The sequence below is a fragment of the Rhinoderma darwinii genome, chromosome 2 (assembly GCF_050947455.1).
Source record: "Rhinoderma darwinii isolate aRhiDar2 chromosome 2, aRhiDar2.hap1, whole genome shotgun sequence".
In the NCBI taxonomy this organism is placed as follows: Eukaryota; Metazoa; Chordata; class Amphibia; order Anura; family Rhinodermatidae; genus Rhinoderma; species Rhinoderma darwinii.
Window position 1 is genome coordinate 410,979,052 of NC_134688.1, and position 14,142 is coordinate 410,993,193.

General features: G+C 43.4%; 1 protein-coding gene across 2 annotated transcripts in view; it reads right to left on the reverse strand.

Moving 5' to 3' along the window:
- NAGPA (N-acetylglucosamine-1-phosphodiester alpha-N-acetylglucosaminidase) overlaps positions 1 to 13,849 on the reverse strand; it is a 41,742-nt gene extending 27,893 nt beyond the window's left edge. Inside the window, exons 1-4 of one of the 2 annotated variants that reach the window (XM_075854192.1) lie at positions 13,615 to 13,849; positions 7,294 to 7,776; positions 4,230 to 4,369; positions 3,616 to 3,724 (exon numbers count right to left, since the gene is read on the reverse strand). In XM_075854192.1, the coding sequence (XP_075710307.1) occupies positions 3,616 to 3,724; positions 4,230 to 4,369; positions 7,294 to 7,776; positions 13,615 to 13,820 (938 nt within the window). In that variant the 5' untranslated portion in view covers positions 13,821 to 13,849. The remainder of the gene's footprint in view (positions 1 to 3,615; positions 3,725 to 4,229; positions 4,370 to 7,293; positions 7,777 to 13,614) is intronic. The other variant, XM_075854193.1, reaches the window with a different exon arrangement.
- Positions 13,850 to 14,142: the final 293 nt, after the last annotated feature.

The following is a 14,142-nucleotide window of genomic DNA, read 5'->3' on the forward strand; positions in this document are numbered from 1 at the left end:
GTCGTCTGAAATGGCCAAAGTTGGCCATTTAGGCCAACTTTTCTCTTATGTGTATGGCCAGCTTTAGGTAGTCTTTACAGCAGAACAAGATACGACACACACCATTAACCCCCTGAAAAAAACCACATCAAAAACCATGAGTATTTCTCTGAGTTTTTACTTTTTGAGGTTTCCATTAATTGCAGTCCTGGTTGGAAATATAGACATACCCTATTGTGTTCAAAACCGTGACCGCAATTGTGGAAAAAAACATAATAAAAACAGCTGCATGCAGTGCTTCATTATACTAACCCTTTGATTGCTTGAAATCACGTGGTGTACTATAGAGCAGTGCTTGAATTAGCCTCAGGCTGGGTTCACACGACCTATTTTCAGGCATAAACGAGGCGTATTATGCCTCGTTTTACGCCTGAAAATAGGGCTACAATACGTCGGCAAACATCTGCCCATTCATTTGAATGGGTTTGCCGACGTATTGTGCAGACGACCTGTAATTTACGCGTCGTCGTTTGACAGCTGTCAAACGACGACGCGTAAATTGACTGCCTCGGCAAAGAAGTGCAGGGCACTTCTTTGCAACGTAATTTGAGCTGTTCTTCATTGAACTCAATGAAGAGCAGCTGAAGATATACGAGCGTCACAGACGCCTCGTATATTACGAGGAGCTGCTTTTACGGCTGAAACGACGCAGCTGTTTTCTTCTGAAAACAGGCTGTCATTTCAGCCGTAAATGACAGCTAGCGTGTGAACATACCCTTAAACTGAAGAGTTATTTGAGATAGGGTCTCCCTAGCAACTAGTATACCGATTTAGGCTCTGTTAACATTGATGTTAGGAACCTTAGTTCGGGGGTTCCATCACTTGACGGCCAGAATAGTGAAAAATGACAGAACCCTTAATTAATAGACAATGGGGCCCATCAGTTGCTGTTAGTATCCACCATATGATGTATCCGGCAAAGAGTGATGGCATAAATTATAAACAGAAGCTATGATGCCAATGTGAGCATAGCCGTTAACAGAGCTGCCAGGCAGCATGGCCCTAGCAGCCAGTCTTCCTCATATTACCCAGGTCTTTAGTTTATTGTGATTTTCTACCCGTTACAAAGCTAATCTCAAAGTGTCTTCCTGCTGGTACCCTGAGCAATCAGCTGTTCTCTGTGGGAAAACCTGGCAGGAAGTGTAAATTTTTCCAGCACGTGGGAAAGAAAGTATTTACACAGTGTACCTATTTAAATCAATGGGTTGTCTGCATAAGGAATGTCTTCCAGAGCGAAAGACGCTCTTCATAACTCTCCACTGTGGCCAAGAGATGACGATCCTGAATAGCGTACCAAACGTAGAAACTATGCTGTTTCCGTAATTCACGGTCGGGAATCACACGATTCAGCCACAGCACAGAGGTGTAAAACGTGGTTTAGGCGGCCCGTTCTGGGTATAGGTGCAAGTACCAGAGGTGGGACCCGCATCTATCTGACATTTATGACATATCCTGTGGATATTTAATAAATGTCTCTGATAGGAAAACCCCTTTAAAGAGGCTCTGTCACCAGATTATAAGTGCCCTATCTCCTACATAATCTGATTGGTGCTGTAATGTAGATAACAGCAGTGGTTTTTATTTTGAAAAACTATCATTTTTGAGCAAGTTATGAACAATTTTAGATTTATGCGAATTTGTTTCTTAATAGACAACTGGGCGTTTTTAACTTTTTACCAACTGGGCGTTGTAAATAGAAGTGTATGACACTGACCAATCAGCGTCATACACTTCCCATCGTTCTAGCCCAGCTTGTTTCACTGCACACACAGCGTGAGCTCGCGAGATCACGCTGTGATTTAAGTCCCACAGAAACTTTACCGAAGTGTCGGGAGTGTGAATAGACATCGCATCCTGGCTGGAGGTGATGTCTATTTACTCTCAAGACACTTCGGTAAAGTTAACGTGGTAGCAAGTGACAGCACAGCGTGATCTCACAAGATCACGCTGTGCTGTGATTACAGCTAAACATGAATGTGTATGATGCTGATTGGTCAGCGTTATACACTTCTCTTTACAACGCCCAGTTGGTAAAAAGTTAAAAAACGCCCAATTGTGCCGGCCTCCATGCGGGAGGCACTTATCGTGGTATTGTTGAAGCCGGGGAGGGACCCCGCTCTACCGAACTCTTATCGTCCTAGATCGCTTATTAACTCAGATGTTAAGATACTGGCCAAAATTCTTGCCCACAGATTAAAGAAGATCATTTCATCCTTAGTTCACCCGGATCAGACTGGCTTCATGCCTGGGAAAGGTACGGACATTAACATACACATACTGTTTTTGCATATTGATGCGGCAAGACATGACATGTCTCCGGGGTTCGTTCTCTCCCTGGACACATACAAAGCTTTTGACTCGGTTGAGTGGCATTATCTTTGGATGCTTGTCTCCAAGTTGAATTTTGGTCCGAGATTTGCGGCTCTTGTTCGCCTCTTATATGAAGGCCCCTGTGCTAGGGTGAGAACGAATCTGGATATATCTGAGTCCTTTGCATTGAAACGTGGTACTCGTCAGGGATGCCCACTATCCCCATTATTATTTGCCCTTGCAATAGAACCCCTGGCTGTGGCCACACCAGTTAGACTTCAGAGGATGGGAGCATTAACTTCAGATAGTTGTTTTCGCTGCCAGTCAGAGGTTGGTACTTATATGCATTGTATGTGGGTGTGTCCCAGAGTTGCCCCCTTCTGGTCAGAGGTAGTGGAGTTCCTTCATACACACTTTGAATTTCCACGACTTATAACCACTCAGTTGTGCCTCTTGGGCATTTTGAATGAAGTTATACAGAGCCTTTATGACAAGATATTTTTTCGTTTTGTTCTTTTCTGTGCCAGAAAGATTGTGATCATGGCCTGGAAGGATACGGAGGGTCCGAGTTTGGCACATTGGAAGCAATTGGTGAACAAATATATACCCATGTATCAAAAACTATATCTCAGCAGAAGATGCCCAGATAAATTTGGTCGAGGTGGTTGGAGACTTTAGAAACTGCGGTCTAATTGTTACTTATTGAATGTCATGTGGGGGGGGGGGGGGGTCAGAGCACTAGGATGAATGTGAGTGGATGTTAGTTTGTATCAATTAGGCATTAACTGATGATATTTTTCTATGTCCTGTATAAGCAATATATCTGCTATGGATTGATTTTTATTCACTGTACCAATGCCTTTCTGAATGTCTTTGTTCGGTATTTACTGTATATTTGTACAACAAAAGTTTTGAAAATAAAGCCTTTTAAAAAAACAAAAAAAAAACAAACGCCCAATTGTCTATTAAGAAACGAATTAGCATAAATCTAAAATTGTTCATAACTTGCTCAAAAATGATCGTTTTTCAAAACTGGTGACAGAGCTTCTTTAAAGCTGCGTATTAAAAATAGAACAGAAGCCATTAGAGGCAGCCTCAGCTATCTACACATTCACATCCAGTCCTTAAAGTATATGATTTTATTTTAATAAAACAATTAAAAAATAAATAAAATACATGCTCTTAATACAAATGAATTGAAACTATAAAATTATACAAGAGGGTATCATTTTTACGGTAAATATGAGATCAACACAGAATACTTACCCTCTGGTTCCAGTCTGGCCATCTACATGAAATAGAATAAGCCGCCCATCTTTATCATGTCCAACAGCTGTCCTAGCGGAGGTCACATTTACAAAATACTCAAAAGAACCTAAGAAAGAATGGAGAAGATAAAATAAAATAAATGAGCTTGGAAAATATATATACAGATACGTACATCCTCTATTATTGTTACCTAGCAAACATTGCTGACCCCTTGCCTAAAGCAGATTTAGCTGTTTTTTTTTAACCCCTGTAGAAAATGTCACATTCTCCGATCCATTGTTGTACTCTTAGGGTATGTGCACACACACTATTTACGTCCGTAATTAACGGACGTATTTCGGCCGCAAGTCCCGGACCGAACACAGTGCAGGGAGCCGGGCTCCTAGCATCATACTTATGTACGACGCTAGGAGTCCCTGCCTCGCTGCAGGACAACTGTCCCGTACTGTAATCATGATCTAGGAGCCCGGCTCCCTGCACTGTGTTCAGTCCGATACTTGCGGCCGAAATACGTCCGTCAATTACGGACGTAATTAGTGTGTGTGCACATACCCTTATAGCTATAGGGCACAGCGTGAATGGGTGAGGCCCAGCCACAGGTTTACACCTACCAGTATTCTGAGTCTTGTCACATTCAATGCTCTCGCTCTGTTTTATGTAAACTTGCCCATTCCGCAGCAGCCACACAACTCCACTCACCAGCTGCACAAAGGGATTCTCAGTACTCAAGACCTCTTCTTCTGATAAATATCTACAAAACACATTATTCACAATAGACAGGCAGATAAAACATGAGCAGTTACTTCTTCTACCAACACCTATGAATCCATCTATACAGGGGCTCATGCTTGAAAAAAAAAACACCAAAAAAAAACCATGCACTTTGCTGTGCAAAGAAAAAGGAGCGCAAATGACCATGGTAACAAATCACACTACTGCTTTCATTCTCCAGTACGCTTTAACAGAATGTAAGCTGTAATCTCATTGGTAGATCTATGCAACTGCTCCAATTTCCCTTTGCACAGATTTTTATCTTCCCTGTATATCTAAGGCCCCATGCACACGACCATGTACTTCAACCGTAAATACGGCCCCATTCATTTCTATAGGCACGTACACCCTTCCATATTTTTGGTGGTCCGTGCAGAAAAAAAAATTATAGAACCTGTCCTATATGGACACTAATTACAGGCCGGACTCTCCCATAGAAGCCTAGGGGCGCATCCGTAAACCGTCCGTATTTACAGAAGCGTTGCTGTGCAACATGTTGGTGACATCATTTGCAGCCTCCCTCTTTTTTTTTTTACAGATCCGTATTTACAGATCAAATACGGATGCACTACGGACCGTATTTGCGGATACCGTTCCGTATATAAGAATAAGTTACAGATGACTACGGATCCATATTTATGGATATATGAAAATACGGTCGTGTGCATGGGGCCTTAGGCTGGGGTTACATGGCCACATAAAATCCCTGCAAACTGCAAGCCACTTGCATGTCGCCTGTAATCTCTATCATTCCCCATTGAGGGAAAAAGCGTAAGCAATTTTGCAAAAATAGAAAAAATCCTCACGTACACTCCTGTGGAACGTTGCATGAGCTACATGTAATGTAAATGGGATTTTAAAGGCTATGTAAACCTTTTAAAGTGTTTTTTTTTCTTCTTTTAAATAAAAAATGTCAGTATGTTTGGCGCAACTAGTTTTTATAACTTTTTGAGATACAGCTGCTCTGTATCCTGTACATAGAGAAGCTGTATTGTTCGCTTAGGCCCCATGCACACGACCGCAGAATTCATCCGTAATTACGGACCCATTCATTTCTATTGCCCACGGACACCTTCCCATATATTTACGGGAAAGTGTCCATGCCGTAGAAAGGCTCCGCAAAAGATAGGACATGTCCTATTTTTTGCTTTTTACCGACCGTGCTCCCATACTTTTATTTGGGAGCACGGCCTGCAAATGTGAGTGCCTGTCCGCGGCTGGCAGTGTCCATAGTCACGGATACAGAGCAGCTGTATGTCAAAAAGTAAAAGCTAATTTTAAAGTTGCACCATACACACTGACTATTATTTTTTTTAATATATATATATAAAAATGTCAATCACTTTAAAAGGTTTACATAGTCTTTAAGGACTTGTACACAGCGATATAGGAGGAGAGCCCTATAAGTCAGTGTTATTGAGCACCTTTTGTGGGCACCTTATAGATCTTAGGTTTTTCTTTCAGATTCCGTCTGAAGAAGAAAAAAATATATATAGATTATTGCCATCTGGAGGGTGCAAAGGGCGCTCTGAGAGGATGTGTTCTCCTACTGGGATTTGCAGATAAAAGTTTAACCACTATGGACAGAATTTGTGACTCTTCAGGCCTTGTTTACACAGTGCAAATTTTGCATGTATTTTTTAAGCCAAAACCAGGCAGGGAATTTAAACAGAATATATAAAGGAAGGCCAAAGGGGTTGTCCATAAAGTGAAATTTTTTGTGGGGCTGCAAATGAAATAAATAAACCAAAAAAGAAATAATTACCTATCCTTGCGGACGGCGATCCAGCATTAAGCCAGAAATACGGTTCGTCACCATAGAGCACCGCTGAGCCCTCTGATTGGCTACAGCAGTTACATGCTACAGGCATGTAATATACCACCGGGAGTGCTGCTACAGCCTCACCGCTGAATCGCCAGGGGCAAGGATAGGTAAGTATTGCTTTTTTGGTTTATTTATTTACTTTGCAGCCCCTACTTCGCTTTACTTCCTGGATTACCCCTTTTTTAGGGTATGTTCACACTGAGTTTTTTTACGCGGAAACCGTGCCGCAAAACTCATCAAAAACCGGCTGAAAATGCCTCCCATTGATTTCAATGGGAGGTGGAGGCGTCTTTTTCCCACGAGCGGTAAAACCGTCTCGCGGGAGAAAGAAGGGACATGCCCTATCTTCGGGCGTATACGCCTCTGACCACCCATTGACATCAATGGGAGGCAGAGAAAGTGTATTCCTCAGAGTTTTATGCCCGCGGCGCTCAATGGCCGCGGGCAAAAAACGCCGCGAAAATCGGCGTGCAGGGAGAGGAGAATCTGCCTCAAACTTCAAAACGGAATTTTGAGGCAGAATTTCCGCCTGCAAAAAACTCAGTGTGAACCCAGCCCTCCTTTTCTGCTTCCAATTCTGGTTTGGTCTTAAAAAAAAAATGCATGTAAACTCTGCACCGTGTGAACAAGGCCTTAAAGGGAACCTATCACATCGAACATGCAGTACAATATGGAAACAGCATGTTATAGAACAGGAGGAGCTGAGCAGATAGAAGGAGTCAGGATAACCTGTATTTTATTTATATAAATCCCTGCCAGCTTTTGGCTTAAGAGTCCAGTAGGCTTCCTATTCAGTGATTAGGCAGCTATTTCTGTATTCACACGCATACAGGGTAGGCTGTCAATCATTGATTGAGACTGCCCACTGGACTCTTTAGCCCACAGTGAGCAGAGATGTAAATGAATAAATGACAGGTTATTCTGAATATTTTTGCACAAAACTAGATTTCAATCTGCTCAGCTCCTCCTGCTCTATAACATGAGCTGTTCAACATGACAAATTATCTACACCCTATGGTAAGCGGATGTCAGTCCATAGTAACGAATAGATAAAGATACTAATTAGGTTGAGTACTCACCCAAAAATCATGGTACCATCTGCCCTGATACCAAACTGGGCATTTTGAACCCCTCTGGAATTCTGCACCAGTCTGCCATTACTCACAATATTCCCAAGACACTGCCTCGTGTTAGTATCAAAATATCCTCCATTTTGGGCAACTATGCATTTACCAAATTTGACAGTTTCTTCTACCGTTGCTGTAATGCGTCTATTACAATTCTCTGGCACACCAGGCTCCAGCACAGACAAAGTTCTCAAAGGATTATTTATAAATGTAAAGTGGCCACGAACAGTCTTATTCACGCCACTAGTAATGATTGATATAAATGTTCTGGTTGTGGCCACTGGAAGTATAGTGTCATTATTACTGGGCCACATTTCATGTGTTGTATTGCCATGGACAAGGGGCAGGCAGCTTCTGGTGTCACGATGACTACGGCTTGGACCATGCTTAGAAGAGGCGTCATAGGGCAGCAGCAAATCATCAACCATGGAGTTCCTAATAAAGAACAAACACAATTTAGAATTTTCAACTTTAGCGGCGGTGCGTATAAATGTAGAGTTTGTATCCAGTGACAACTTTTTGAGACGCCTCCCAAAAATGTATAGGGTGTAGGAGCAGAATTTAAAAAGAAAAAAACAAAACATTGGTACGCATGCTTATCCTCCATGTTCCCAGCACTAGGTGCCGCTGCACTGGGTCCTTATGCAGACCCAGGACAGCCTACAGCAGACCAAGACCCAGGAGGGTAAGTGTTAATAATTTTTTTGTCTGATCTGGGTTCTGAATGAACTCGTTAGTGACCGCCCATTAGTGTTTTTACGACGGCCACTAATGGGCTTTATTCCGATGCAATAGCCTTTTTACGGCACTGCATCAGAATAAATAAACAGAGCAGGGAGCCATTAAATCTCCCTGCTCTCAGCTGCCAGAGGTAGCGGAGGGCTGGGAGCATCCCTGCTCTAACGGGTGAGATCGATATCAGTATCGATCTCCCCCGTTTAATCCCTCAGATGCGGCACTCAATAGGAAACGCCGCATCTGAGTTGTTTTGGAGAGAGGGAGGGAGCTTCCTCACTCACCCCACTGGCACCCTGAATGTGATCGCAGTGTGCCGATGTCTTCTATGGTAGCCGGGGGCCAAGTAAAGGCCCCCATGTCTGCCACTAGTTAATGCCTGCTAGGCCAGAGGCATGGCCTAGCAGATGCCTGTCCATTTTACACGGACAGGCAGTAATACAGAAGTATTGCAGAGTATTATAAAAGCGATCGGACGATCACATAGTGAAGACCCCTATTGGGGACTAGTAAAAGAATGTTTACGAAAGTTAAAGTGTAGCTAAACGTTTGACAAACTTCTGACATGTCATAGTGACATGTCAGAAGTTTGGATTGGTGGGGATCCGAGCACTGAAACCCCCACCAATCGCTAGAACGAAGCAGCTGAGCTTTTTACGGAAATAAATGTATCGGTGTACGGATTCAATAGAAAGTCTATGAGCCCGTACTCCGATACATCGGCTTTTCGGAAAAAGCTGAAAAGACACGAAGCGGCTGAGCGCTTACACGAGTGCTTCAGCTGCTTCGTTCTAGCGATTGGTGGGGGTCTCAGTGCTCGGACCCCCACCAATCCAAACTTCTGACATGTCACTATGACGTCAGAAGTTTGTCAAAAGTTTAGCTAACTTTAATAAAAAAAAATAATAATATGAAAAACCCACTTTTTCCCCTTACAAAATGCTTTATTATTAAAAAAAATAAAGTTACACATATTTGATATCGCTGCTTCCGTAACGACGCCAAACTATAAAGTTATTGCATTATTTAACCCGAACGGTGAACGCCGTAAAAAATAAAATACAGTGCAAAATTGCTGTTTTCCTCAAAGTGTGTAACTCTCTTAACGCTTCTCAGCATTTCTGACCCTCAGCGATCGAAGCGCATATAATACCAAAAGAGGGTAAAGACCATTTGCTATGCGGTAGTTATCGCCCCATATCACTTTTGAATGTGGATGTTAAAATAGATGCCAAAATCATAGCTAATAGGATGCAATCATTACTACCATTCCCGATTGACCCAGAGCAAACTGGTTTTGTTAAGGGTAGAAAGGGTGAACACAACACTACACGTTTTCTCCATTTGATCCAGTACACCAGGTCGAGAAAGATTCCCCTGGTTCTGTTGTCTACTGATGCAGAGAAGGCCTTTGTCCGGGTGGACTGGACCTATATGGTCTAGGCGCTTTCCCGTTTTGGCTTTCCACAACTCTTCCTTCACAAAATCCTACCTCTGTACACTTCCCCACACGCAAAGGTCAGAGTAAATGGCCACCTATCGCGCCCCTTCCAAAACAGGAATGGAACAAGACAGGGTTGTCAACGCTCTCCCCTTCTTTTTGTCTTCGCAATTGAGACCTTGATCCAGAGTCTGCGTCAGGAGCCACTTCTTACAGGGGTCTTCGTTGGTGACCGAGTGCATTCCACAGCTGCTTTAGCTGATGACTTGCTTATTTTTATCACTAACCCCTCCATAGCTTTACCCCGACTTAGAGATATTTACCCAATTTGGTGATTTATCCAACTTCAAAATTAACTCTAGCAAGTCCGAAGGCCTTTGTGTCTCCTGCACTCCGGCTCTGTTAACGTCTCTGAAACTAATCTCCCCCTTCTTACTGCGTTCGGACAGCATAAAATACATGGGAATTAATTTAACGCCCTAACCTGATCACCGGTATCAAAGTAATTACGCACCCTTGCTCTCTGATATTAAACCCACTATCTTGTCTTGGCAAATCCCATATATTTAATGGATTGGTAGATCCAGCTTACTGAAGATGGTCATTATCCCTAAACTTCTCTATTCCAAACTCTCCCGATTCCCCTTTCAAAAACCTTTTATGCGACCATCAGACAACAGTTTTCTAAATACATATGGAACAATACTACACCCAGCATAGCATTTAGCACCCTTGTCCTTCCTAAACGCTCAGGTGGGATAGGGCTTCCGGATATAGAATCCTACTATCACTCCATACAATTAGCCAGGATAACTGAGTGGTTTGACCATACGCCAAGTAGACTTGCGTTCCCGTGAAGGAACCCCTTACCTCCCGTCTGTGGCTTGACAAGCCTAATGCAGCCCCCTTTTTGTCTAGTAACTCTTACCTCTGCTTCTTATCAGACCTGGACAAGAGCCGAGGGGATGAAATCCCTGCAGCAAATTCCGTCTCCCCTGATGACGGTCCGAGACCTTATGCAGTCACAGACAGAGATTTGGAGGTTGTCCTTACCAACCTAGAGAAGCATACTGCAGCACGTACGATTTCATACTGACTAAGGCCTCATTCACACGACAGGGTTTCCCGGCCGGGTGCCGGCCGTTCATAAATCGGCCGGCACCCGGCTGCATTAGGAATAATAGACCCCTAATGGGGCTATTCACACGACCGATTTTTTGACGGCCGGGAAAAACGGCCGTCAAAAAAATAGGACATGCTCGATTTTCGGCCGGGTACCCGGCCCCCGTAGAAGTCTATGGGGCCGGGTAATACACGGCCATCACCGGAATGTGTCCCGAGTGATGGCCGGGTTTTCCGGCGCTTGCGCTCTATCTCCTCCTCCTCCTCACAGTGCAGAGTGCATGTGAGGAGGAGGAGTTGATGCCATTCGGACGAATGGCTGTACGCTGTGTGGCAGGGCCGGGGTGTACAGCAGGTGGAGGGAGTGCTGCGCTGGCTCCATTCCCCTGCTTGTTTTAAAAGCGCCCTGGCCCGGCGACACCTTCCATGGCGCCGCTAGCAGCTGCTGCGGCTACTACTACTGTAGCGACGCCACTATAGCAGAGCAGGGAGGTATCTCCCTGCTCTGCTATGTGCTAGCCCCACTTTAGCTCCTTGAAGGAGCGGAATTCCCGTGTTTTCGGGGATTCCGCTCCTGGACAGAGCGCTTGATGTCTCTGTCCATATCTGGGCAGTGACATCAGGGGAAACTCCTGAAGCGGAATCCCCGAACACATGGGGATTCCCCTTCAGGAGTTGCCGCTGATATCACTGTCCAGATCTGCCCGGCCTGGCACAGATGCAAAACTTTATGCAAACCGGCCGGGCAAAATGGCCGATTTTACCGGCCGACACTCGGGCTCGGGCGGGACCCTGTCGTGTGAATCCCGCCTAACAAGTCCGTTCCTACCGTCCAAGAATTGAGGTCTTAGGCTGGATTCTCGTGCCTCAATTTCACCTCAGAAGGGGTTACCTGGGAGCGCTTAGGCAGGGACCACTTAACCTCCCGCCATGTTGGTTGGGAAAAAACCCTCCTCCTTCATCAACCACCTAAAAAGCTTATTAGACTATACTATAACAATCTCATTAAGATGAATTCATAGGAACAGCCCTCCTTTAATAAATCTTGGGAGTTGGAACTGAATACTACCTTTTCTGACAGACACAAAGGAAGTTTTTAGAAACTCCCTTAGGACCTCTAGATGTATATACTACAATAATCCTCATACAAACTGACCTCTAGATGGTACAAGACTCCTTGGGTATTGAATAAAATATGTAAAAAAATCTCCCAACTGTTTAAGTTGTCATAAAGCCCCGGGAACCTATCTACATTTATGGTGGGAATGTGAGAAAATCTCCCACTTTTGGGATCAGATACAAAGTACCCTTAACACCATTACTCATTCCTCTGTTGTTATTTCCCCACGAGCAGTGTTTCTAAATCTGTGGCCAACATTCCCTAAGGGGGCCCCCAGGGAGCTATGGTTACCACGTTTTGCAGCAGCTAAATCTTTGATTCCGCTGTATTGGAAGACCGAAGATGCGCCACCAATAAACCCAGCTTGCCAGAATGGAAGAGCTCTCGCATCTTGAGTATCATTCTCATGCCAAATACCAAAAGAACTGGGCACCCAGGTTTGCGTTCTGTAAAAATGACTCCTTTAAACACCTTTGGTGTGAAGACCCACCCATGTCTGATAATGTCGATTGATATTTTGCTTCCCTTCTCTTCTATTCTGGGACTAATGTCTAATAGACCCACAAGTCCTGGTGTTTTTGGAGACCTCTCTCCTTGTACATTTGCTCTCCCACCCGACGTTCAGAGACTGTGAAAAGACCATACGCCATAACGTTTATAATACATTCTTGATCTGTTTTTATGGTTTGAATTGTCTATTGTAGAGACTACGCTTTGTACACACAAGTCCTCTAATTGTGAATCCTAACAATTATTTGTATATTATGTACGCTGTCACTCTTACACATATTGTAATTGCATTATTGCCTTTCTGGAAAACCTCATTAAAAAGTTATTGGGAATTTTTTTTTTTAAAATCAAAACGTTGCATCTACCCAAAAATGGCACCAATAAAAACTAAAAAAGTCGTTCCGCAAAAAAACAAAACCCTCATACAACTGCATCGGCGGAAAAATCTAAAAGTTATGGCTCTTAAAATATGGAGACACAAAAACAAATAATTTTGAAAAAATAAAAATAAAAAAGCGTTTTACTGTGTACAAGTAGTAAAACATACAAAATGTATATACATTTGGTATCATTGCAATCGTAAGGACCCACTGAATAAAGTTATTGTGTTATTTATACAGCGCAATAAATGAAAAAAAAAAAAAAGTGCGGCGAAATTGCTGTTTTTTTTCTACTCCTCCCAAGAAAAGTTAAATAAATTATATGTTCCCCAAAATGGTGCTATTAAGAAATACAACTTGTCCCACAAAAAAAAAGAAGACCTTATACAGCTATGTCCACGCAAAAAAAAAAAAAAAAAGTTATAGAAACTTATAACAATAAGCTGGTCACTAAGGGGTTAAGTTAGGGGTCTGATCTTTGGTTTGAATACATTACAGTCTGAATATATTTAACCACTCCCCTTTATATAAGCCACACCCCTCAAAAAGGCCACTTATTTTTGCAGCAACCTGCTGCTGTTCAAGTATCACCCTGTGAAGACCCCACAGGTTGACGTCTGGGTGTAGATATAGATTTTAAATGAGTAAGCAAGCAAATTACCACTAAAGAACTCCCTAATAATGGGAAATTCTAGTTTTCACCCTTATAATATATACACACACTCTATCTCCTAATTAATAGCACCCCCTCAATGACCCTCAAATGTTTAACTGGAGCCGCGCACTGAATACAACCAGGATATATCCCCCTCAGAACACTTTCTTCTACTTTCAATGCGAGGAAGTGAATTTATAAACCGTGTAATAAAATCCAAGTATCCGGCGCCACACTGCTAGTTACATAAGTTATACAGGAAACACTACGGTGCTCATTCAGCGCTGTCTACCCCTCCTGCTCACTGTACCTGGCGCTTACATGAAGACAGCAATGGAGAAACAGCGCCATCTGCAGCGTCCACTTATACCGTGCCCGGCACCGGGAGTCACTGCTGTACAGCGCCGCACAATAACGCGGACATCGATGTGACGAGGGAAACCCCTCCGCTCTCCTCCTGAGCGCCGACATGTTACACTCACAGCGGTCACATGACTGCTTCCTGGATGACGTCATCACTCTGTGATAACGTGTGTGTATCCGGGCTGCGTACACTGCTGTATATCCGTGTGTAACGCTACAGCTGGCCATAAAGCGATACTCCATATATTGGTCACATTCGCGGTAATACAATTATCACATTCACTCTCTCCACAAGCTGAAGTAAAGCCTCATTCACACCTGGGTGTTTCAGTCCACACTATGGTGTGCAATACAGAATCTTATTGTGCATTGTAATGCGTTCCATATGCCATACAGGCGCCATATAATATTCCTCATCGTATATATAGAAGCACACAATACAGGGGGAATACAGCATGCCTCCCAACTATCTTCC